General features: G+C 37.5%; 1 protein-coding gene and 1 non-coding gene across 2 annotated transcripts in view; one reads left to right on the top strand and one right to left on the bottom strand.

The window, feature by feature from the left end:
• Nucleotides 1–270: 270 nt before the first annotated feature.
• The window catches only part of NUP62CL (nucleoporin 62 C-terminal like), a 92,388-nt gene continuing 66,474 nt past the window's right edge, over nucleotides 271–26,184 (bottom strand). The window contains exon 10 of the mRNA XM_042975166.1: nucleotides 271–1,151. Coding sequence (XP_042831100.1) covers nucleotides 1,057–1,151 — 95 coding nt within the window. The 3' untranslated portion in view covers nucleotides 271–1,056. The remainder of the gene's footprint in view (nucleotides 1,152–26,184) is intronic.
• LOC122235667 lies at nucleotides 14,274–14,377 on the top strand. The gene has a single exon (XR_006213693.1). It is a non-coding gene; the product is annotated as a U6 spliceosomal RNA (small nuclear RNA).

A 26,184-nucleotide genomic window follows, 5' to 3' on the forward strand; every position in this document is an offset into this window, starting at 1 on the left:
AAGAAGTTTGGGTAGGAAAAAAAGGCCATTTAAGCTCTGATATTTAGTTTACTTATAAGGTGGTAAGAACCACTAATACTCATTTCAAAAATATTTTCTTCCTATAATGTGTACCCCTCAGGATGGTCATGTACAGTCAGTATAACAGGAGTTTATCTCAGTAATTATAGACAACTAAGCTCTAGTCACTCAAAAACTTTTAAGTAAGTTTACTTTCATGTTACACTTTTATTTTTTAGAATATCATCTTTATTTATGACTTAGGTAAAACATGCAACACAAAAGATCAGACTATTGCCAAGCTAAGTACAAGGCTTTTTCTTGAAAAACAAACAAATATACAAAAACCAACAACTATAAATCATATGCTAAAGCCAAATAAAATAACAGGTTATCTATACATCAAAAATAAATGAGTTGCCTAAACCTTACCCTTTTAAAAATAACCTAATTCAAGGCCCAAATCCACCCTAACTTCTCTTCTTCTCTGAATCTCTATAGCACACTTTCTGTAATTCACACACTTCCTTGTATTGTCTATATTGTTTTTATACAGACAGGCACTAATTTTATCTCAAACTAGACATTATGTTCCGTTGAGGAAAAAGACTACAGTATCTAGCTAGCACTATATGTTGAAAGTTAAGAGACACCCAGTAAAGACTGGTTGGGCATCTATTTCTCGTCAAACATTTCTCTATGATCCGGTTAGAGTAAGAAGGACAATGTTGTGCTGCTGGTAGAATATGGAATCTAGGAGAATATAAGATAAAATTACACACACAGCGTTGACATCTAATAGGTTGCAGCCTGGTAAAGAAGGCGAATAGAGTTCTGGTTTGCTAATACGAAAAGCCAAACTACAGAATAATTCTCAACAGCCTAATATTGAAATGAAAAAAAAAAAAAACAAAACAAAAAAAAACAAACCCAACAACGTGCACACTTTATTGCAACCAAAGATTAAGTAATAATTGCAAATACTACTCTATTTCACATCATCACAATTTGTAGGTGATATATAATCCCCAAAGAACATGCTGAAGATATGGTCATTCAATCAAAAGCAATCTTGACACTGCGTTCCAGCTCCATGTGATGATGATCCTCAAAAACCTGTGTTACCTCTTCTACCTTCCGTTGCAGCATGCCTACAGGAGGAAGAGTCATGAATCGTTAATCCAAGGTCAAAATGTCCCAGGAACATAATAACTTACATTCTCCCTTCAACATATGATTTATAAAACATTGATTTTAATAGCTTTAAATATTAGAAAATAAAGGGGGGAAATCGTCTATTTAGAAACTATGGAAACAGTGGACAAGACTGTTCTTGATTTGCTCTCTGTAGTTTTCAGGTAAATAACAGTCTACATGACATTTTTGTTTTGTTGAAGAGAATTGAGAACTGCGCGTTACTCATTACAGCCTAAAAGTGCTTTACAGGGTGGTCATTAAATTGAGGGTATAGATTTTGGTAGGTCTTTGCTGTCTATAAGTGAATTAGTACATGGAATATTCACATTTCTGTTCCTTTCTAAGGATTTATTTAACTTGGTGGTCTTCAATTTGCTCAGGGGCAGAGCAACAGAAAATATCATTAACTTTAGCATATAAAACACTAACATTCTGTAGTAAAAATAAGTTGTCGATGTAAGCATGATAATCTTAGGTTTTTCTATTAATGTGCAGTTGGCCATTTGTTTTAGTGTTCATTAATGCTTATTAGCCAATAAGCAATAGCTGGTGCCCAAGATTTAAGAAAAACTTCAGGAGAAAAACTAAAAATTTGAAACAATATACTTTAATTTTCTTTAGCCAATTAGAAAAGCCCCAATGTTATTCAGTTTTAAAGTATAACAATACATCATCTTATGACATACAGGCATTTTGCAAGATCACACTTTAAGAACAAGTAATTTAAATGATGGTTGCCTAATGAAAGCCTACCAAAACAGTGTATGTTGAGCCTGGCAAAATATATCTCCTTTTTGTTCAAATAACTGCAGCTTGCAAATTTTTACCCCTAAGTAACATTTTTCAATGTGATAGAAACACAAATGAGCACTCTAACAAACCATTAACTTGAGGCCAGAACTGTCAACATAAGGAAAATCTACTTAATTTGCTGATTGATACATATTAAGTGCAAAGGAGTACATTTATAAAAATTTTAAAAATCAATGAAATGTCAAGAACACAAGCCAGCATTATTAAGAGAGCTTTACTATAAACATTCTGTCATGTCTTCAAATTGAATTCTCAGGACTATTTCTATAGTAACATACTTTAAATTTTTTAGAAGTTTCATTATTTGAAGGCAAAAACTGCACCTAGGCACTCAACTGCCCAGAGTTCAGTTTCCATGATATGCATCAGTGATTGGTTCCTGCAGACCTCTGAAATTATTTATTATACTAGAAGATCAATGCTAGTAATAGCCAAAATTTGGGGGAAATACATTATACACATTTTGAGATTAAAATTAGTGGTACTGAACAATGTGAAAATGAAATTAAGAAAATGATTCCATTCACAACATCATCAAAAAGAATTAAAACACAGTAGAAATAAGGCTACCAAATGAAGTATAAGACCTGTACACTGAAAACTAGAAAATACTGCCAAGGGCAGTAGATCTAAGATCTAACTAAAGAAGATCTAAGAAAATGAAGAGATATCCCATGTTCATGGATTGGAAGACTCAATAGTGGTAAGATGCCAACCCCCAAAGACTGATCTACAGATTCAGCGGAATCCCTATGAGAATTCCAGCCAGCTGTTTTTGTAGAAATAGAAAAGCTTTACAGTTTACATGGAAAGGACCCAGAACAGCAAAGCAATCTTGAAAAAGAATAATGAACTGCAAGAATTACACTATATAATTTTAAATCTTACTACAGTAAGATTTAATCAGTAATCAAGACATTGTAATACTGGCATGGGATAGCCAAAGAGATCAATGGAACAGAAAGAAAGTCCAGAAATAAAATTTATATTTATGGTCAATTCATTTTTGATGAAGGTGACAAGGCAATTCAGTGGGGGAAAACACAGGCTTTTGCAACAAATGGTGCAGACAATTGGATATTCAACTCAAGGTGAATTATGGACCTAAATATAAGAGCAAAACTATATTTGGAAAATAAAACACAAATGTCAATCAACTGATGAATACATAAGCAAAATGTGGATGTCTGCACACTGGAATGATACACAGCAATAAAATGGAATGAATTACTGATACATGTTACACATAGATGAACCTTGAAAACATTAAGCCAGACAACAAAGGCCACATATAATATGATTCAATTTATATAAACTCTCCAGAAAATACAAATCTCAAGACAAAAAGTAGATTAGTGGTTGCCTTGAGTCCAGAGTAGGAATAGGGATCAACTACCAACAGGCCAGAGGAAATTTTTTAGGGCAATGAAAATATTTTCAAATGGACTATTTGATGTGTGCACAACTCTTAAGCTTTAAACAGCTATTGGTTAAGATGGTAAATTTGTGTGTTTAAGGTATTTCTTAAAAACCACTCCCCCCCTCAGAAGATTCTGGTAAAATTGCTCCCAGCCAGTCCAATTCTGTTGAGGGGACGGATGTTTTCTTCACTTTAGCCTACTTACAAATATTTTAGCTAAAGATTAAAAGACTTTCATAGTAGGGGCACCTGGGTGGCTCAGTTGGTTGAGTGTCTGACTCTTAATTTCAGGTCATGATCTCAGGATCATGGGATTAAGCCCTATGTCATGCTCTGTGTTGAGTGCAGAGCCTCCTTAAGATTCTCTCTCTCTCTTTTTGAAAAAAGAAACAAAAAGATTCTCTCTCTCTCCCTCTTTCCCCCTCCCCTACTTGTGATCTCTCTTTCTTTCTCTTTCTCAAATAAATAAATAAATAAATAAATAAATAAAAGACTTTCACGGAGAATTATGAAAATAAGTGAGTTGATCATTAAGCCCTAACACAGCTTTTTCTATAGTTATTTTTATTTTAAGTATTACATGTAAATATTAATAGATAATATTAAATTCACTGTGAAAGGAAACAATGTACTTTCACAAATACTGCTATGGTATGCCTCTTATTTTCCTCTTAGAAAAACAAATGGGGCAGTTGGAGAAAAAAATATCCTGAAAAAAAGGTCAAAAGACACAAATAAGCAACTTAGAAAGTGAAATACAAATTGTTTATAAACATTTTTCAAATACTCAACCTCATTAGTAACCAGAGGAATGCAGATTAAACAAGGGAAATATTATTTTCACCTATAAATGTTAGCAAAGAATGAGGGTAATGGTGGTAGAATGCTAGAAATGATTTGGAATTAGCAGAACTAGGTAATTCAAAGTGGTGCTGAAAGGGGGACTGTAAGCAGAAATATGAATGATTAACAAGCTGACCCCTCTTTTCCTCCACATCCTACATCTGGGTGATTTTCCCTACCCAAGCCCAGCAAAGGACTTTTTAGAGAGGACAAACCAGATGGGCTGTGGCTCAGGGACACCAGGTAGAGCTAAGGACAAGGAATCTGTACCAAAAATTGGGATTAAATGGAAGTTCACTGCAAGGTGAACACTGAGCCCTGGTCCCTTCTCTAACCGTTCCAAGAACACTGGCTTACCATTAGGTTTATTAATTTCTAGACAAGTGTTGGAAGATGCTTCTTTGGAGAATATGAAAAACTGAAGAGAAAAATCCTAAAGGTAATGGTTGGAGATTCTCCAACGAAAAGCTCTTGCCAAATTATCCTATAGTAAATCAGCAAGGCCCATCTACAATTTAGTGTCTCATTCTTGAATACAAATGGACAACCAAGAATCATCAGATATTTGAGGAATGCCTCTAATATAAGAAAGAAAAAAAACTGAAAGAAACAACCCAGGAAGAATAAAAGCTTTTAAAAAATCGATAATATCCTCAGAGAGATGATACTGAATCCATGAAATAAGAACTGGATGTTATTTAACACATACACACACATACACACACACACACAAGTCATAAAACAACACAAGCTCTTGCAAAATAAAAACTATGACAGGAAATAAGATCAATAGAAAGACTAGAATAAAAAGCTGAGTACTTATCTGAGAAATTTAGCAAAAAAATACAGCAGAAACCTAATTCAAGAAAATTCTTCCAAACTGATAGTTTCTTCTGATAGAAGAGCTCACTGAATACCATGTCAGTGGATGAATTAAACCTACATGGAGGTACATGATCTGAAATTTCACTATTTTGGGTAAGATCCTGAAAACTTCCATAGGGGAAAAAAAACCATAAAAATGAAGGAGTCACATAAAGTTTTGGGAGTCAGAATGGACCCTCAAAGCTAGAAGACAGTGAACAACATTTTCAAAAGTTTAAGAGAAAATTATTTGGAAGCTAGATTTTGATAGCCAATACTATCAATTAAGTGTGAGGGTAGAATAAAGACCTTTTCCCAAAGAAAATGGAAACAGTAATTTGAAAAGATATATGCACCCCTATGTTTATTGCAGCATTATTTCCAATAACCAAGATGTGGAAGCAGTCTTTAAGTGTCCATCGATTGACGAATGGATAAAGAAAATGTGATGTATATATACTATGGAATATTACTCAGCCATAAGAAAAAGAATGAAATCTTGCCATATACAACATGGGTGGTCTTAGAGGGTATAATGCTAAGTGAAAGAAGTCAGTCAGAGAAGAGAAACACTATATGATTTCAGAGAAGATAAATACCATATGATTCCACTCATGTGTGGAATTTAAGAAACAAAACAAACAGATAAACAACAACAAAAAAAAACCAGACTCAACTACAGAGAACAAACAGGTGGTTGACAGAAGGGAGGTGGGTGGGGAGGATGGGTGAAATAGATAAAAGGGATTAAGAGTACACTTATCTTGATGAGCACTTTGAAATGTACAGAACTGTGGAATCATTATATTATTCACCTGGAACTAATACAGCACTGTATATTAATTATACTTGAATAAAAAAAAACCTTTTCAGACATGTAATATCTCAAAAAATGTACCTCCCTTACACTCTCAGGAAGCTGATGTAATACACGTTATATTAACACAAGGGAATAAACCAGAAAACAAGAAGTATAAGAGCCACGAAACAGGAAAGTCAACAAAGAAAAAAATAGAAGGAATACAAGATGCAAGAGAAGGAAGAATCTAGTTGAGCAGCAAACCAAGAGAGCAACAATGCCAGATAGTAGATTAGAGATAAGAGGGCTCTGGGAGAAAGAAATCCAAGGAGAAATTGATGATTTAAAGAAAAAGAAGGGAGTTAGAGAACGGACTACTGGTAAATATATACAAAATTAAGCAAATGATGAAATAAAATTCAAAGGAAAACAAAAACTTGTACAATCAATAACATATACAGGCTCCATGCTGACAGCACGGAGCCTGCTTGGGATGGGATTCTTTCTCCCTCTCGCTCTCTGCCTCTCTCTCTCTAAAATAAATAAAACTTTAAAAAGAAAAAAAAAGCGGGCAGCTGGGTGGCTCAGTCAGTTAAGCATCTGACTCTTAATTTTGGCTCAGGTCATGATCTCACAGTTTGTGAGATGGAGCCCCACGTCAGGCTCTGCTGCTGACAGCGCAGAGCCTACTTGGGATTCTCTCTCTTCCTCTCTCTGCCCCTCCCCTGCTCGTGCACACTCTCTCTCAAAATAAATAAATAAACATTTAAGAAAAAAAGAGAAATGACATAATATATAGCATGTTACATGGCCGGGCTGTGAGTGACATTTATGCAATCAGAATTAAAATAATAAATACTGTTCTATGTATAATTTATGATATACCTATATTGGTAAGATGACAGAAAAGTGTACTTAAATGCATATATTTATATACTTCTCTATATGTAATATGTACATATACTGGGGGGGCAGTATGGTGGTATATTATATACACATACTTAGGTACTACATGCATATACACACATATACACACACAAAATGAGGGTGGTATAAAATAGTTAAATCCTTGCCTCCCATTTTGGGAAGTCAGTACAGAAGGCCTAAAATGGAAAACCTAAAAAGAAACAGTATACATGGTATTTAGAGATCTAGAAATATGCTTTAGGGGCGCCTGGGTGGTACAGTCAGTTAAGAGTCTGACTCTTGATTTTGGTTCAGGCCATTATCTCACAGTTGGTGGGTTCAAGCCTCATGTCGGGCTCTGCACTGTCTGTGCGGAGCCTGCTTGGAATTCTCTCTCTCTGCCCCTCCTCAACTCGTACTCTCTCTTTCAGAATAAATTAAACAAATAAAGAAAAAAGAAAAATATTTTTTAAGAAGCAGCTAAAATAACTGAAAGTGATTTCTTCTAGCGAGTGGCAAATGGGGTGTGGACAGGGGAGCTGGTATTTTTCATAAACCTTATTAAAAAACCTTATACTCTACTTTCAAGGTGGGAGATGAAGAAGACCTGAAATAAGGCAGTGATAGGAATCTACTGAAAAGATTCAAGAGCTATTAAGAAGTATAATCATCATTACTTACTGGAGAAATAGAAATAGTCTACCTTAAGGTCCCTGAGTAAATAATAGCAATCATTAGCTGAGAAAAAGAAAAGTAGGAGGAGTTACTGATCTGAGAGGCCCAGGAGAGAGTGAAGATAGTTTAGTTTTACGTAAGTTTAATTTGAGTTGCCTTTGGGTATGTATGTGCAGGTGTTTGTTAACATGGAGCTTTATAATGGAAAGTAAAAGAACCATTAGTAAAACTGATGGTTAGAGATGACAACTGATGTTTAAAAACTGCTGATTATCAGAAAGCCTTAAAAGAGAATACTATTAGAAACAAGGAGAGGTCTCAAATCCATAACCTAAGTTCCTACCTTAAGAAAATAGAGGAAGAGCAAAATGAACCCAAAGCAAGCAGAAGGAAGGACATAATAAAGACTGGTTATCAATGAAATTTAAAACAGGAACACTATATAGAAGAATCAATGAAACAAAAAGCTGATTCTCTGAGGGTAAAAAAAATCAATAAAATTGATTAACCTCTACTAAGACAGAAAAAAGTAAAAATAGAGAGAAAACACAAATCACCAATATAAGGAATGAAACAGGGCAGATCACTACAGGTCCTGCAGCCATTAAAAGTATCAAGAGGAAATCCTAAGAATAACTATTCTTAAAACTCAAAACTTAGCAGAATTGTACCAATTCCTAGAAAACCACAAATTATGAAAATGCTACCAAGATACTCTGAAGCATATTCCTATAAGCATTACAGAAATTGAGTCTGTAATTAAAAAGCTCCCCAAAACGAAATACCCAGGCCCATATACAGTTTCACTGGAGAATTCTACCAAATACTTAAAGAGAATCAATGCCAATTCTTCACAAATTCTTCTAAAAAAGAGGCCACTATTAACCTAATAACAAACCAAGAAATGATAGTATAAAAAAAGAGAAATTATAGACCAATATCTGTCATGAACATTTAAAAATCTCTCACTTAAAAACGTCTAGAAAATTCTAGCAAACTGAATTCAACACTGTATAAAAGAAACTATAAACCATGACCAAGTAGGAGTTATTCCACAAATTTAAGGCTGACTCAACATTAAAAAAGGTATCAATGTAATCCACCATAACAACTAACTAAAGAAGAAAAAACGTATGATTATACCAATTGATGCAGAAAAAACATTTGACAAAATCCACTACGCATTCATGATAAAAATTCTCAGCAAGTCAGGAACAGAGCAGAATTACCTAAACTTGATAAAGAGCATCTACAAAAAAAAACCCTACAGCTAACATCATACTTAAATCAAAAGACTGAAGGCTTTCTGTGCAAACTCAGGAACAAGACAAAGATGTCTGCTCTCATCACTTTTATTTAACATAGTTCAGGAAGTTCTAGCCAGTGCAATGTGAGGAAAAGAAATAAATGGCATACGGATTGGAAAGGAGGAAGTAAAACTATCCCTATTTGCAGATGATATAACTACTCCGTAGAAAATCCCAAGGAATCAAAACCAAAACAAACAAAAATTCCTAGATCCAAGAAGTGAGTTCAGCAAGCCTACATACAAGATCAACACATAAAAATGAATTGCATTTTTATGTACTAGCAATGAACATGTGGAAACCAAAATTTAAAACATAATACCATTTGTAATCACTATAAATAAAATGAAACAGTTAAGTATAAATCTAACAAAACCAAAATGTACATAATGTGGGTGCTGAAAATTACAAAATCATATGAAAGAAATAAAAGGAAATCTAAATAAATGTTGGGTCATGCCATGTTTTCATGGATGGGAAGATTCAACAAAGTAGAGATGTCAATTCTTCCCTAAACCGATCTATAGGTTTCATGTAATTCCTATCAAATCTCAGCAAATTTTTGTGAGAGGGAAAAGGAAATAAAATAGCCAAAACAATCTTGACAGGAAAAAAATAACATGGGAGGACTCACTCTACCAGATATTAAGGCTTACTATACAGCAACAGTAATAAAGACAGTGTGATATTAGTGGAGGAAAACACATATAGGTCCATGGGGTAGAGAGCCCAGAAAAAGAACCACACAAATATGCCAAAGTGATATTTGCCAAAGGTGTAAAAGCATTTAAATTGAGGAAGGATAGTCTTCTCAACAAATGGTGCCAGAGCAACCAGGATATCTGTAGGCATAAAAAGGAAAAAAAAAAAAAACCAACCTTGATCTAAACCTCACATCTTATAGAAATATTAACTCAAAGTGGATCATGGCCTTAAAGGGAAAATGTAAAACAATAAAACTTGTAGGAAAAAAAGGGGGGGGGGATTTTGGGGATACAGTACTCAGCAAAAAGTTCTTAGATTTGACACCAAAAGCATAATCCATAAAAAAATGGAGAAACTACACTTCCTCAAAATTAAAAATTTTTGTCCTGTGAACAGCGCTATTAAAAGGAATAGACAAACGAAGACTAGGATAAAACACCTTCAAACCACATAAGCCAACAAAGGACTAGTATATACCCTAGAATATATAATAAACTCTCAGAACATTAAAACAGATAAACCAATTAGTAAATGGACAAAAGAGACATTCCACCAAAGATGATATACTGACAGCAATATAATAAGCATATAAAAAGATGTTCAACATCATTAGCCACCAGAGAAATGAAATTAAAACTGCAATGATATTGCTACACATCTATCAGAATGGTCAAAAGGGAAAAAACAGTGAAAATGCCAAATGCCATTGAGGACACAGACAAATTAGATCTATCATACATCACTGGTAGACATGGAAAATGGTACACCTACTTTGGAAAAAAAAAGTGTAGCAGCTTCTCATAAAACTAAACATGCAACTACCATATGACCAGCAATTGCACTCTTGGACATGTATCCTAGAGAAATGAAAACTGCTGTTCATACAAGAAATCTGCACATAAATATTCACAGAAGCTTTATTCATGAGTAGCCAAAAACTGGAAACATCCCAGATGTCCTACAACCGGTAAATGTGTACATAAACTGTGATGCATACATACTAGGAAAACTGGCATATTAGTCAGCAACAAAAAGGATAAAACCACCGATATACGTAATTTAGATCAATGTCAGAGGAATTACGTTGAGCAAAAAAGAAAGCCACATGGTTATATGCTGTATGATTCCATTTATACAATATCTTGAAATGATAAAATTTTAGAAATGGAGAATAAATTAGTGGTTTCCAGGAATTAGGATCTGGGTTAGAGGAGTGGGATGGAGGTGATTCTGGCAATAAAAGGGGAATATGAGTAATTCTTATGGTAATGTAACTGTTCTGAATTTTGACTATGGTAATGGATATACAAACCTACACATGTGAGAAAACTGTATACAGCTGAACACACACAAACACAATACAAGTAAAACCAGGAAAATCTGAACAAGACAGATTATACCAATGCCAATATCCTGCTTGTGATACTGTTCTACAGTTTTATAAGATGTTACCAATGGGGAAAACTAGATAAAGAATAAATTGGACCATGGGGTGCCTGGGTGGCTCAGTCGGTGAAGCATCTGACTCTTGATTTTGGCTCAGGATATGATCTCATGTTTCGTGGGATTGAGTCCCGCATTGTAAGCCTGCTTGGGATTCTCTCTCTCCCTCTGCCCCTCCCGTACTAGCTTGCTCAGTCTCTCTCTCTCAAAATAAATAAATAAACTTAAAAAAAAGAATAGGACCTCTCTATTATTTCTTCAGGACCTCTCTATTATTTCTTACTAGTGCATGTGAATGTACAATTAACTAAATAAAAATTTCAGTGATGAAGACTAACACAAATAAGGATTAGATTCTCAACCTCTTTTCCTGGAAGTGCCTGCTCAATAGGCACATAATACAACTATTTATATGAGGCAACAGTTTTAACAAATCTGTTCTCACTACTTAATATGGTTGGCCATCTTTTTAGCCTTCAATATGGTTTCCCTCATCGTTGCATGCCTGTTAAGCTAAAGCCATATTTTAGGTTCTCGTTACTGCACTTATCTTAGCCAAAGTCCGAGAAGCAATAGGTTCTGGTTACTGTAGAACATATCTCTGTATTAGGTTAGTCTGCTGTTTAAAAGCAATCTTGAAATTTCAGGAGGGTAATATAATTAAGGTTTATTTCTCATTCAGATAGGGGAAGAGAGAGATAGGAAGGGGGTAAGGAAAGAAGAAAAAGAGAGAGAGAGAGAGAACACTGTCCTATTTGTCTTAGCTACTTTTTTGAGAGAGAGAGAGAGAATGAATCCCAAGCAGAATCCCATGGGGCTCGATCTCACGACCATGAGATCATGACTTGAGCTGAAACCAAGAGTCAGACGCTTAACTGAGTGAGCCACCCAGGTGCCCCTGTCTTAACTAATTTTAAGAAGATTCCCAGTTTATTAAAACTGAAGGAACACTCAGAATAAATATACCTGAATTCTTAGTACTAACTACGGTCTGATGGGAAGAAGAGTATTTCTAGATGATGCGCAAAGCTCTCATCTCTGCCATGGGAATGTTCATCCTGGTCTTGCTACTGATACATTCAAGTGGTACTCTCTGCTTGTGTATAGCACTACACTTCATACAAAATTAATAAAATATACATTTCAAGGAAAGGTATAAAAACAAAAAAATGGTGAAGGTATCCTGAAATCTTCGAGGCGACATGGCGGAAACAAGGTAGTAGAATTATTACATTACATCCTAAGTGGTCCTCAGACAGTCATCCTATTGAAATATCACTCACTCTTCAAGTCTCATTTCAATTCTACCTCTTCCAGGAAATCAACTAAAGATTAGGTTTCTCTTTCTTTGCTGCCCCCACTCCACACTGTGAACCTGTTCAAGGCAGTGTAGCACTGATGTTTATACCTCCTACACCGATTGACAGTGCCATGGCCCACAGTAGGTGTTTTGTATGTAGAGTCACAAATATGTGGTTTTGACTTGCATCTAAAAGAACACATTCCAATTATACAGTACTTCAGTTTTCAAAATGCCTATACATATCACCTTATTTGAGTCCCACAATATCCTAGGATGGAGAGAATGAAAAACTCAAGAAGGTAAGGTTCAGTAGCTTCCCAAAGGCCAAAGCTAATGAAAAACGATACCAGGGTTCTTATCTTCAGACTCCCATCTACAAGTGCTTTTTCTATTACAGTGTGCCTGTTTGTCAAATGCTGTGAAGACCTCAAAGAAAAAGTACAATGCTGAGCTAATAACTGGCACAACAGCATAACGCTATTTGTTGTTCCTTCAAATACTGAAGGGCTCAAAATAAGGCAGGTCTATCTGAACCCCATCTGGGGAGATCTCATTGGTGAAATACTATCAGGCCATTTTATCTATGAGGTGGCCATAGAGCATGGGCACAAAAACACCATTACAGCAAGACTCCAGCATATTTACAGTTTTTAGTCACTAAAAAGAAAATTGCTTTGGAGAAAAATCTGTATATCTCACAAACAATATAAATCCTATTTGGGAGTGATTTAAATCATGCTACATATAATTCATCTGAGGAGGCTCTCCAGCTTGAAGAAATTCACTTGGGCACAAAATGTACATAAGCAGGATTAGGGAGAAATCTAATTCTGCAGATGCACCGAGTGTGTTTCAAATCTGGATTTACATATAGAAAAGGAATTTTAGAAGTGGAGCTCTGAGAATGTTAACCATCACGCACTACTTCCTAATAGGAGCTGAAGACTTCATCATTTTTAACCTTCGTACCCTAATCTAACCTATAAGAGATTCTTTAGAATCAAGGAACAATGATGTGACAATAAACCTATTTTGTCTGTAAAGGGGAGCAGAGATGAGGAGGCAGCTCATTAAACAATGGAAAGACATTAAAATACCTTTCAGTTAGCTGCAGTGGGAAGAAGCACGTGAGTACCTGTCTCTGGTGAGCTTAAGAGACCCTTAAAGTGAGTCTGCATTGTTGCCACATCTCTGGCAGATCAAGAATGTTTGCTTCTCAAGTATCTGAAGTGGAACATTATACTCCAGAATACAATAGATGACTTCACTGATCAACCAATGTCACCAAGATTTCCCAAAGAATTTAATAAAGAGGAGGTAAAAGAAACCACCTTAATCAGTAAATCAGATTCTATTTGAGAAGATGAAAGAGGAAGAAGACACTTCATTTGGAATTCAAAGACATCTTTTGGCATCTCAGCATTTGATGCTCTTCAGATTTAAGAGGGATGAAAATTAATTAATATAAATATTTTTAGAGCATTTATATGGACCGAGCTTCTTTTTTTATTTTTATTTTTTTCTTTTAGAGAGAGAGAGAGAGCAAGCAAGGGAGAGGGACAGCAGGAGAGGGAGGGAGAATCTTAAGCAGGCTCCATGAGTTCAGTGCAGAGCCTGACACGGGGCTCGATCTGATGACCCTGGGATCATGACCTGAGCTCTAATCAAGAGTTGGACGCTAGGGGCGCCTGGGTGGCTCAGTTGGTTGGGTGTCCGACTTCGGCTCAGGTCATGATATGGTCCTTGAGTTCGAGCCCCGCATCGGGCTCTGTGCTGACAGCTCATAGCCTGGAGCCTGTTTCAGATTCTGTGTCTCCCTCTCCCTGACCCTCCCCCGTTCATGCTCTGTCCCTCTCTGTCTCAAAAATAAATAAACGTTAAAAAAATTAAAAAAAAAAAGAGTTGGATGCTCAACTGACTGAACCACCCAGGCACCCTTTGCCAAGCTTCCTAAAAAAAATACAGCACGGTGGCCATAGTTAATAATACTGTAGTACAGTGCTCGCTTCAGCAGCACATATACTAAAATTGGAACGATACAGAGAAGATTAGCATGGCCCCTGCGCAAGGATGACACACAAATAATACTGTAGTACATATTTGAAAGTTGCTAAGAAAGATATTAAAAGTTGTCAACACATGATTCCTGTGATGAGAAAAAAAAAAACCCTTTTTTTGTAACTATGTAAGGTGACAGATGTTAACCAGACTTATTGTGGTGATCATTTAACACAATGTACACAAATCTTGAATCATTGCGTTGTACACCTGAAAATACCATAATGCTATATGTCAAATATGCCTCAATTTTTAAAAAAGTGATTAAAAAATACCCAACCCTGGGGCACCTGAGTGGCTCAATCGGTTGAGTGTCTGACTTCGGCTCAGGTTCTCGCAGTTCATGGGCTCAAGTCCTGCATCGGGCTCTCTGCTGTCAACACAGAACATGCTTCAGATCCTCTGTCCCCCTCTCTGCCCCTCCCCTGCTGGTTCTCTCTCTCTCTCAAAATAAATTTTAAAAAATGTAAATAAATAAATAAATAATACCCAACCCTGAAAAATCTAATTTAGAATAATCCCCTCAACCAATAAATATTAACATTGGGTAAAAATGAATTATGATTGTGACATATCACAAAAAGCTGCTTCTCTGAAATGATCCTGAAGGCATTTTATGCAAGAGTTAGTCATGCCACACTAAACAACTTAGAATGCTTTACATCAAAAAAGAAAAAATAAGGTGATCACATACCAGTACTAATGGGACTATATTTTGGAAACATCACAAAATTCCTGCAGCATTTTTAGTTACTTCAAGGATTCTTCTCTCTCTGCCCTAAATAGCAGCCAAAATGTTGTGAGCCGCTATTAAATAATCATGGGGTTGTAACCCATAAGAGACCGCAAAGATTATGGATGAAATATATTTTAATCGTGATGCTTTAGGACACCTCACCAAAAAAGCAAAATACCATGAAAATATTCAAGGAACTTTGACTTTTTTTTAATGTTTATTTATTTCTGAGACAGAGAGAGACAGAGCATGAGTGGGGGAGGGGTAGAGAGAGGGGGAGACACAGAATCTGAAGCAGGCTCCAGGCTCTGAGCTGTCAGCACAGAGCCCGCGACGCGGGGCTCGAACTCACAAACCGTGAGATCATGACCTGAGCTGAAGTCAGTCGCTCAACCAACTGAGCCACCCAGGCACCCCTGAAGGAACTTTTAAATAATGGTAAGTAGATGATTTACACTGCACATTCCTTTATTGTGGCACATGATATTAATATTATAGACACAACAATGGTTTGGTATACGAAGAAACAAAAAAATGCTTGTCCTTCACCCCTATCTCCCCCCTCTCTCAGAGAAGTAGCTCAATATATTTAAAATGAATAACAAATTAGCTCAGATTGATTGTCAACTCTGTCATAAGTGGTCCCCGAAGAGCTGGAGTTGCTGCAGTTTCGGTGACTCAGAAGACAGATGTGTGACTGCAGCATCACCATCCAGCAAACCTTGAAATAATGCTGTAAATTTTTACAGAAAGAGACAAGAATGGAAAGTGGTATTGGACTATCATTACTATTAACTCTCAATTATCTATACTAATTGGGAGGAAGAGGCAGAGATAATGTTAAACAATGGATGAATATCAAATCAGAGAACTGGTCAATATCAGCACATGTTCAGACATCCCCTAATTCAATACTTTTGTACTTATCTCTGACCACTTTCTAGCTCAATCCCATAAATTGGTTCCATGTATGCTAGAGAAAGAAAGGGGCCTGCTTCTCTATAACTCACTCATCAATAATGAAAAGTTGATTGGACAGTGTAATACTTGAATATATTTGAATTTTGATGTATGATTTCTTTTTTTAAATGTTTATTTATTTTTGAGAGAGAGTGCAAGCAGGGGAGGGAAAGAGAGAGGAGGCCAGAGGATCCAAAGTGGGGTCTGTGCTGACAGCAGCAAGCTCGATGTGGCATTTGAATTCATAAACTGTGAGATCATGACCTGAGCCAAAGTTGGATGCTCAACCAACTGAGCTACCCAGGTACCTCAAAAGTGTGATGTATGATTTCCAAGTCACTTTTAAGGATAAGCTGACTCTTAAGTTAAGCACATGATCCTATTAGCATTACAGTTGCTATGGTTTAGGGGCGCCTGGGTGGCTCAGTTGGTTAAGCGTCCGACTTCGGCTCAGGTCATGATCTTGTGGTCCGTGAGTTCGAGCCCCGCGTCGGGCTCTGTGCTGACAGCTCAGAACCTGCAGCCTGTTTCAGATTCTGTGTCTCCCTCTCTCTCTGACCCTCCCCCATTCATGCTCTGTCTCTCTCTGTCTCAAAAATAAATAAACGTTAAAATTAAAAAAATTTTTTTTAAATAAGAAAAATTTTATACCAATGTTAAGGACATTAAATCATAAAAACATTTCCCATAAACCTTTTAAAACACAGATTTTGACATTAAAACCATTTTAAAAACTATACACTTAGAGATTTTTCTTTAGTAAAAAATATATTATTTTTGTGAAAATAACGTATTAATTTTTCTATAACTATTATTTGGATGTGAACAAATGGACTCATTGAAAAGTTTAACCTTAAACTTCTCAGTCCACAGTCCTGATCAGCAGATGTGATCTCATTAACTATTAAAAAGCAAAATAGACAATCACCAACAAAAATCACCTCTTAGCATAATTGAACCCTGCCACTCTCCATTCCTTGATCATGTCATTTCCTGATATGAAAAGGAAAGGTTCCTTGGGTGGGAACAGCAAAAAGGAGCTCACAGTATCAAGAATTACCAGGCTTGTCCCCATCTTCATCATGGCCTCCATTGTCTCAGTTGAGAATCTCATTTTGTCTCCAGTTCAACTGCATTTTAAGCAAATAAGTAACTCCTACTTACTATCCATAACTATCTTACTCTTACTCTTTTTATCCTGTGTTGACTGAGAAATCTACCCAGAAATTAGAACAAAATGTCCCACACAAAGTACTACCATTATCATATGTTGAAAACCCTTGTTCTCTACTGTTAGGTAACATGTTTGTTTTTACATCCAGTGATGCCTATATTAAAATTGTTTTGAGAGCATACCAGTAGAAAGAACATTGTTCTGATAATCAGGAAATTTGGATTCTGGTCCTAGCTTTGCCAGTAATTAGCTGTGTGTTCTCAGGGAAGTCTTTTAAACTCTCTGGGCCACAGTTTCTTCATTTATATAAAGTCCCCTGCAGTGCTAACAAACTTAAGTTTATTAGTAGGAAAACATTGGCCTTGATATTTTACTTATGACAAAGATCTGAGCCAGGAGAAAAAAAAATGACTATAATTTTTCTTTATAGCCCCATTTACATTCTGACAACCCTCGCCCCAATTCCACTCAAGAAGCACTGTTCACTGTAGGAATACATGTAACAGACAGGAGGACAACTGAGTCAGACTGCATAATCTCATTCCTCAGTGTTTTCCAGTCACCAACATTCTCCCACATATCAGCCGTTCTTACAACTTCTCTAAGGTGAGTGGTTTTCAATGAAAATCTACCTGGAACTGCCTTTCCTAGACCCAATTTAACAACTACTTCTCGTCTTTCTCCTTCTCTCTCTCTCCTATACACAGTTATCTCTGATAACCAGTTCTGCCAGTGTCTTTTACTGACCACCAACCTGGGCCAGGCACTGCTCAAGGAAACTTGAACATCGCTTCTTTTAACCCTTACAAAAACTCTGAAAGGTAAATATTATCCGTCACGTTTAAAATGAAGATACAGGGGTGCCTGGATGGCTCAGTTGGTTAAGCGACTGACTCTTGATTTCGGCTCAGGTCATGATTTCACGGTTTGTGAGTTCGAGCCCAGCATCGGGCTCTGTGCTGACAGTGCAGAGCCTGCCTGGGATTCTCCGTCTCCCTCTCTCTCTCTTCCCCTCCCTCGCACACTCTCTCTCTCTCTCAAAAATAAACAAACATTTAAAAAAGTAAAAATAGGAGACCAAGGGAAGGTGGCGGCGTAGGAGGACGCTGGGCTCACCTTGCGTCCTGCTGATCACTTAGATTCCACCTACACCTGCCTAACTAACCCAGAAAACCACCAGAAGACTAGCAGAACAGAGTCTCTGGAGCCAAGCACAGACGAGAGGCCCACGGAAGAGGGTAGGAAGGGCGGAGAAGCGGTGCGCGCTTCACGGACTGGCGGGAGGGAGCCGGGGCGGAGGGGCGGCCCGCCGGCCAAGCAGAGCCCCCGAGTCTGGCTTGCAAAAGCAGAGGGGCCAGACGGAGCGTGTTCCGACATCAAGCGGGACGTGACATCTGGGAGGTCATAAGTTAACAGCTCTGCTCAGAAAGTGGGAAGGCTGGAGGACAGAGGGAAGGAGAGTTGCTGAGCCCCGGGAAGACAGAGCTCAGTTTGGCGGGGAACAAAGGCGCTCGCCAGCGCCATCTCCCTCACCCATCCCCCAGCCAAAATCCCAAAGGGAACCAGTTCCTGCCAGGGATCTTGCTTGCTCCGAGCAAACACCCAACGCTGTGCTTCTACGGAACCAACCCTCCGGCAGCTGGTCTGACTCCCTCCCGCTGCCACAGGGCCCCTCCTGAAGTGGATCACCTAAGGAGAAGTGAGCTAAGCCTGCCCCTCCTGCCCCTGTGCAACTTGCCTACCCACCCCAGCTAATACGCCAGATCCCCAGCACCACAAGCCTGGCAGTGTGCAAGTAGCCCAGACGGGCCACGCCACCCCACAGTGAATCCCGCCCCTAGGAGAGGGGAAGAGAAGGCACATACCAGTCTGACTGTGGCCCCAGCGGTGGGCTGGGGGCAGACATCAGCTCTGACTGCAGCCCCGCCCACCAACTCCAGTTATACACCACCGCACAGGGGAAGTGCCATGCAGGTCCCCACCACTCCAGGGACTATCCAAAATGACCAAATGGAAGAATTCCCCTCAAAAGAATCTCCAGGAAATAACAACAGCCAATGAACTGATCAAAAAGGATTTAAATAATATAACAGAAAGTGAATTTAGAATAATAGTCATAAAATTAATCACTGGGCTTGAAAACAGTATAGAGGACAGCACAGAATCTCTTGCTACAGAGATCAAGGGACTCAGGAACAGCCAGGAGGAGCTGAAAAACGCTTTAAACGAAATGCAAAATAAAATTGAAACGACGACGGCTCGGATTGAAGAGGCAGAGGAGAGAATAGGTGAACTAGAAGATAAAGTTATGGAAAAAGAGGAAGCTGAGAGAAAGAGAGAGAAAAAAAATCCAGGAGTATGAGGGGAAAATTAGAGAACTAAGTGACACACTAAAAAGAAATAATATACGCATAATTGGTATCCCAGAGGAGGAAGAGAGAGGGAAAGGTGCTGAAGGGGTACTTGAAGAAATTATAGCTGAGAACTTCCCTGAACTGGGGAAAAAAAAAAGGCATTGAAATCCAAGAGGCACAGAGAACTCCCTTCAGACGTAACTTGAATCGATCTTCTGCACAACATATCATAGTGAAACTGGCAAAATACAAGGATAAAGAGAAAATTCTGAAAGCAGCAAGGGGTAAACGTGCCCTAACATATAAAGGGAGACCTATAAGACTCGTGACTGATCTCTCTTTTGAAACTTGGCAGGCCAGAAAGGATTGGCACGAGATCTACAATGTGCTGAACAGAAAAAAAATATGCAGCCAAGAATCCTTTATCCAGCAAGTCTGTCATTTAGGATAGAAAGAGAGATAAAGGTCTTCCCAAATAAACAAAAACTGAAGGAATTTGTCACCACGAAACCAGCCCTACAAGAGATCCTAAGGGGGATCCTGTGAGACAAAGTACCAGAGACATCGCTACAAGCATAAAACACACAGACATCACAATGACTCTAAACCCGTATCTTTCTATAATAACACTGAATGTAAATGGACTAAATGCACCAACCAAAAGACATAGGGTATCAGAATGGATAAAAAAACAAGACCCATCTATTTGCTGTCTACAAGAGACTCATTTTAGATCTGAGGACACCTTTAGATTGAGAGTAGGGGATAGAGAACTATTTATCATGCTACTGGAAGCCAAAAGAAACCTGGAGTAGCCATACTTATATCAGACAAACTAGACTTTAAATTAAAGGCTGTAACAAGAGATGAAGAAGGGCATTATATAATAATTACAGGGTCTACCATCAGGAAGAGCTAACAATTATAAATGTCTATGCGCCGAATACTGGAGCCCCCAAATATATAAAACAATTACTCATAAACATAAGCAACCTTATTGATAAGAATGTGGTCATTGCAGGGGACTTTAACACCCCACTTACAGAAATGGAAAGATCATCTAGACACACGGTCAATAAAGAAACAAGGGCCCTGAATGACACATTGGATCAGATGGACTTGACAGATATATTTAGAACTCTGCATCCCAAAGCAACAGAATATACTTTCTTCTCGAGTGCACATGGAACATTCTCCAAGATAGATCATATACTGGGTCACAAAACAGCCCTTCATAAGTATACAAGAATTGAAATTATACCATGCATACTCTCAGACCACAATGCTATGAAGCTTGAAATCAACCACAGGAAAAAGTCTGGAAAACCTCCAAAAGCATGGAGGTTAAAGAACACCCTACTAAAGAATGAATGGGTCAACCAGGCAATTAGAGAAGAAATTAAAAAATATATGGAAACAAACAAAAATGAAAATACAACAATCCAGATGCTTTGGGACGCAGCGAAGGCAGTCCTGAGAGGAAAATACATTGCAATCCAGGCCTATCTCAAGAAACAAGAAAAATCTCAAATACAAAATCTAATAGCACACCTAAAGGAAATAGAAGCAGAACAGCAAAGGCAGCCTAAACCCAGCAGAAGAAGAGAAATAATAAAGATCAGAGCAGAAATAAACAATATAGAATCTAAAAAAACTGTAGAGCAGATCAACGAAACCAAGAGTTGGTTTTTTGAAAAAATAAACAAAATTGACAAACCTCTAGCCAGGCTTCTCAAAAAGAAAAGGGAGATGACCCAAATAGATAAAATCATGAATGAAAATGGAATGATTACAACCAATCCCTCAGAGATACAAACAATTATCAGGGAATACTATGAAAAATTATATACCAATAAATTGGACAACCTGGAAGAAATGGACAAATTCCTAAACACCCACACGCTTCCAAAACTCAATCAGGAGGAAATAGAAAGCTTGAACAGACCCATAACCAGCGAAGAAATTGAATCGGTTATCAAAAAACTCCCAACAAGTAAGAGTCCAGGACCAGATGGCTTCCCAGGGGAGTTCTACCAGATGTTTAAAGCAGAGATAACACCTATCCTTCTCAAGCTATTCCAAGAAATAGAAAGGGAAGGAAAACTTCCAGACTCATTCTATGAAGCCAGTATTACTTTGATTCCTAAACCAGACAGAGACCCAGTAAAAAAAGAGAACTACAGGCCAATATCCCTGATGAATATGGATGCAAAAACTCTCAATAAGATACTAGCAAATCGAATTCAACAGCATATAAAAAGAATTATTCACCATGATCAAGTGGGATTCATTCCTGGGATGCAGGGCTGGTTCGACATTCACAAATCAATCAACGTGATACATCACATTAATAAAAGAAAAGAGAAGAACCATATGATCCTGTCAATCGATGCAGAAAAGGCCTTTGACAAAATCCAGCACCCTTTCTTAATAAAAACCCTTGAGAAAGTCGGGATAGAAGGAACATACTTAAAGATCATAAAGGCCATTTATGAAAAGCCCACAGCTAACATCATCCTCAACGGGGAAAAACTGAGAGCTTTATCCCTGAGATCAGGAACACGACAGGGATGCCCACTCTCACTGCTGTTGTTTAACATAGTGTTGGAAGTTCTAGCACCAGCAATCAGACAACAAAAGGGAATCAAAGGCATCAAAATTGGCAAAGATGAAGTCAAGCTTTCGCTTTTTGCAGATAACATGATATTATACATGGAAAACCCGATAGACTCCACCAAAAGTCTGCTAGAACTGATACATGAATTCAGCAAAGTTGCAGGATACAACATCAATGTACAGAAATCAGTTGCATTCTTATACACTAACAATGAAGCAACAGAAAGACAAATAAAGAAACTGATCCCATTCACAATTGCACCAAGAAGCATAAAATACCTAGGAATAAATCTAACCAAAGATGTAAAAGATCTGTATGCTGAAAACTATAGAAAGCTTATGAAGGTAATTGAAGAAGATATAAAGAAATGGAAAGACATTCCCTGCTCATGGATTGGAAGAATAAATATTGTCAAAATGTCGATACTACCCAAAGCTATCTACACATTCAATGCAATCCCGATCAAAATTGCACCAGCATTCTTCTCGAAACTAGAACAAGCAATCCTAAAATTCATATGGAACCACAAAAGGCCCCGAATAGCCAAAGTAATTTTGAAGAAGACCAAAGCAGGAGGCATCACAATCCCAGACTTTAGCCTCTACTACAAAGTTGTCATCATCAAGACAGCATGGTATTGGCACAAAAACAGACACATAGACCAATGGAATAGAATAGAAACCCCAGAACTACACCCACAAACATATGGCCAACTCATCTTTGACAAAGCAGGAAAGAACATCCAATGGAAAAAAGACAGTCTCTTTAACAAATGGTGCTGGGAGAACTGGACAGCAACATGCAGAAGGTTGAAACTAGACCACTTTCTCACACCATTCACAAAAATAAACTCAAAATGGATAAAGGACCTGAATGTGAGATAGGAAACCATCAAAACCCTAGAGGAGAAAGCAGGAAAAGACCTCTCTGACCTCAGCCGTAGCAATCTCTTACTCGACACATCCCCAAGGGCAAGGGAATTAAAGCGAAAATGAACTACTGGGACCTTATGAAGATAAAAAGCTTCTGCACAGCAAAGGAAACAACCAACAAAACTAAAAGGCAACCAACGGAATGGGAAAAGATATTTGCAAATGACATATCGGACAAAGGGCTGTTATCCAAAATCTATGAAGAGCTCACCAAACTCCACACCCGAAAAACAAATAACCCAGTGAAGAAATGGGCAGAAAACATGAATAGACACTTCTCTAAAGAAGACATCCGGATGGCCAACAGGCACATGAAAAGATGCTCAACGTCGCTCCTTATCAGGGAAATACAAATCAAAACCACACTCAGATATCACCTGACATCAGTCAGAGTGGCCAAAATGAACAAATCAGGAGACTATAGATGCTGGCGAGGATGTGGAGAAACGGGAACCCTCTTGCACTGTTGGTGGGAATGCAAACTGGTACAGCCACTCTGGAAAACAGTGTGGAGGTTCCTCAAAAAATTAAAAATAGACCTACCCTATGACCCAGCAATAGCACTGCTAGGAATTTACCCAAGGGATACAGGAGTATTGATGCATAGGGGCACTTGTACCCCAATGTTTCTAGCAGCACTCTCAACAATAGCCAAATTATGGAAAGAGCCTAAATGTCCATCAACTGATGAATGGATAAAGAAATTTTGGTTTATATACACAATGGAGTACTACGTGGCAATGAGAAAGAACGAAATATGGCCCTTTGTAGCAACGTGGATGGAACTGGAGAGTGTGATGCTAAGTGAAATAAGCCATACAGAGAAAGACAGATACCATATGGTTTCACTCTTATGTGGATCCTGAGAAACTTAACAGAAACCCATGGGAGAGGGGAAGGAAAAAAAAAAGAGGTTAGAGTGGGAGAGAGCCAAAGCATAAGAAACTCTTAAAAACTGAGAACAAACTGAGGGTTGATGGGGGGTGGGAGGGAAGGCAGGGTGGGTGATGGGTATTGAGGAGGGCACCTTTTGGGATGAGCACTGGGTTTTGTATGGAAACCAATTTGACAATAAATTTCATATATTTTAAAAAAAATTAAAAAAAATTAAAAAGTAAAAATAAAAATTAGTAAAATGAGGATACAGACTCAGAAATTAAGCAACAGTTAAGGTCACAAACTATTAATTGGTAATGCCTTGACTTGAACCCGTATCTATCAGACTCAGAAACATCTACCCATCAGGTAATTAATACTAAAGCAATATAGAATTTAACATCCCTGTGATGATTCAAAAGAGTATGGAAAAGGATAGAACATTTCTTCCTCTGAGAGAAGGAAGTAAAGGTGAATGATGATATAGGCAGGTCTGAAAGGGGGAAAAGATGAAGAAGTTCATGGTTGATGCATTCTATTAATGAAGAGAATGAGGAATCTAGAAATAAAATAATACAAATGAGAAAACTTGTCTTATTTTCATACTACATCTTTAAAAAGAGTAACAACTCTGATTGCCTAACTAGCCCCTATTTATCTCAATTACTAAAGCCTCATTATAGTCCATATTTAGGCAAAAGTCTATAAAAATTATTTCCTTCCCATGTTTTTATTTTAAATCTATAGAAAGTCAAGAGAATAGTAAAAATCACAAACTTGTATATCCTTTATGTAGATTAACCCACTGTTACCATTTTGCCTAAAATTGTTCAATCTCCTTCTCTTCATAAGATTTTGAACAACTTGAAATCTACAGATATGACTTCTTTAAATAATGTAGCATACAGCTTCTAAGAATAAAAATATTTTCCTACACAACCACAACAACACATGAAAAAAAATTAAAATTTCATTAATATCAATTAATATATAGTTCATATTCAGTTTCCCCAATTATTCTAAATAACATCTTCTTGAGAAAACATAGGTGAAAAGCTCCTTGACACCAGTCTTGAAAATGACTTTTTGGGTCTGACTCCAAAAGCAAAGGTAACAAAATCAAAATTAAACAAATGGGACTACATCAAACTAAAAAACTTCTGCACAGCAAAGGAAACCATTAACAGAATGAAAACACAACCTACCAAATGGGAGAAGATATTTGCAAATGATATATCCAATAAGGAGTTAATATCCAAAGTACATAAAGAACTTATACAACTCAATACCAGAAACACAAATAATCCAATTTAAAAAGGGCAGAAGACATAAATAGACATTTTTCCAAAGAAGCCACAAAGGTGGCCAACAGACACATGCAAAAATGCTCAGCATAACTCATCATCAAGGAAATGCAAATCAAAGCCACAATGAAGTATCACCTCATACCTGTCAGAATGCCTATTATCAAAAAGATAAGAAATAACAAGTGTTGGTGAGGATGTGGGAAAAACTAGGACCCTTATGAACTATTGGTGGGGATGTAAAGTGGTGTAGTCACTATGAAAACCAATACGGAGTTTCTTCAAAAATTAGAACTACCAATGATACAGCAATACCAATGATACAGAGTACTATGTATTAATCTGAAGAAAATGAGAATATTAATTTGAAAAGATTTATATACCCTTATGTTAATTGCAAAATTATTTATAATAGCCAAGATTTGGCCACAATCTAACTGTCCATTGCTGGATGAAATGGACAAAGACTTGGTATACAGAGGTGGGTGGGGGGATGGGTGAAATAGGTGAAGGGGATTAAGAGTACACTTATTGTGATGAGCACTGAGTAATGTATAGAAACTGTTGAATTAGTATATTGCATACCTGAAACTAATAAAACACTGCTAATTATACTGGAATTAAAATTTAAAAAAAAAAAAGAAGATTTGGGGGGTGTCTGGGTGGCTTAGTGGGTTAAGCGTCTGACTTCAGCTCAGGTCATGATCTCACCGCTTGTGAGTTCGAGCCCCAAGTTGTGCTCTCTGCTGACAGCTCAGAGCCTGGAGCCTGCTTCAGATTCTCTCTCTCCCTCTCTCTCTGCCCCTCCCCTGTTCGTACTCTCTCAAAAATAAATAAACGTTAGAAATATTTTTAAAAAAAAGAAAAAGAAGATTTGGTATACATACACACACACATA

Source organism: Panthera tigris, chromosome X (genome assembly GCF_018350195.1).
Source record: "Panthera tigris isolate Pti1 chromosome X, P.tigris_Pti1_mat1.1, whole genome shotgun sequence".
NCBI lineage: Eukaryota > Metazoa > Chordata > Mammalia > Carnivora > Felidae > Panthera > Panthera tigris.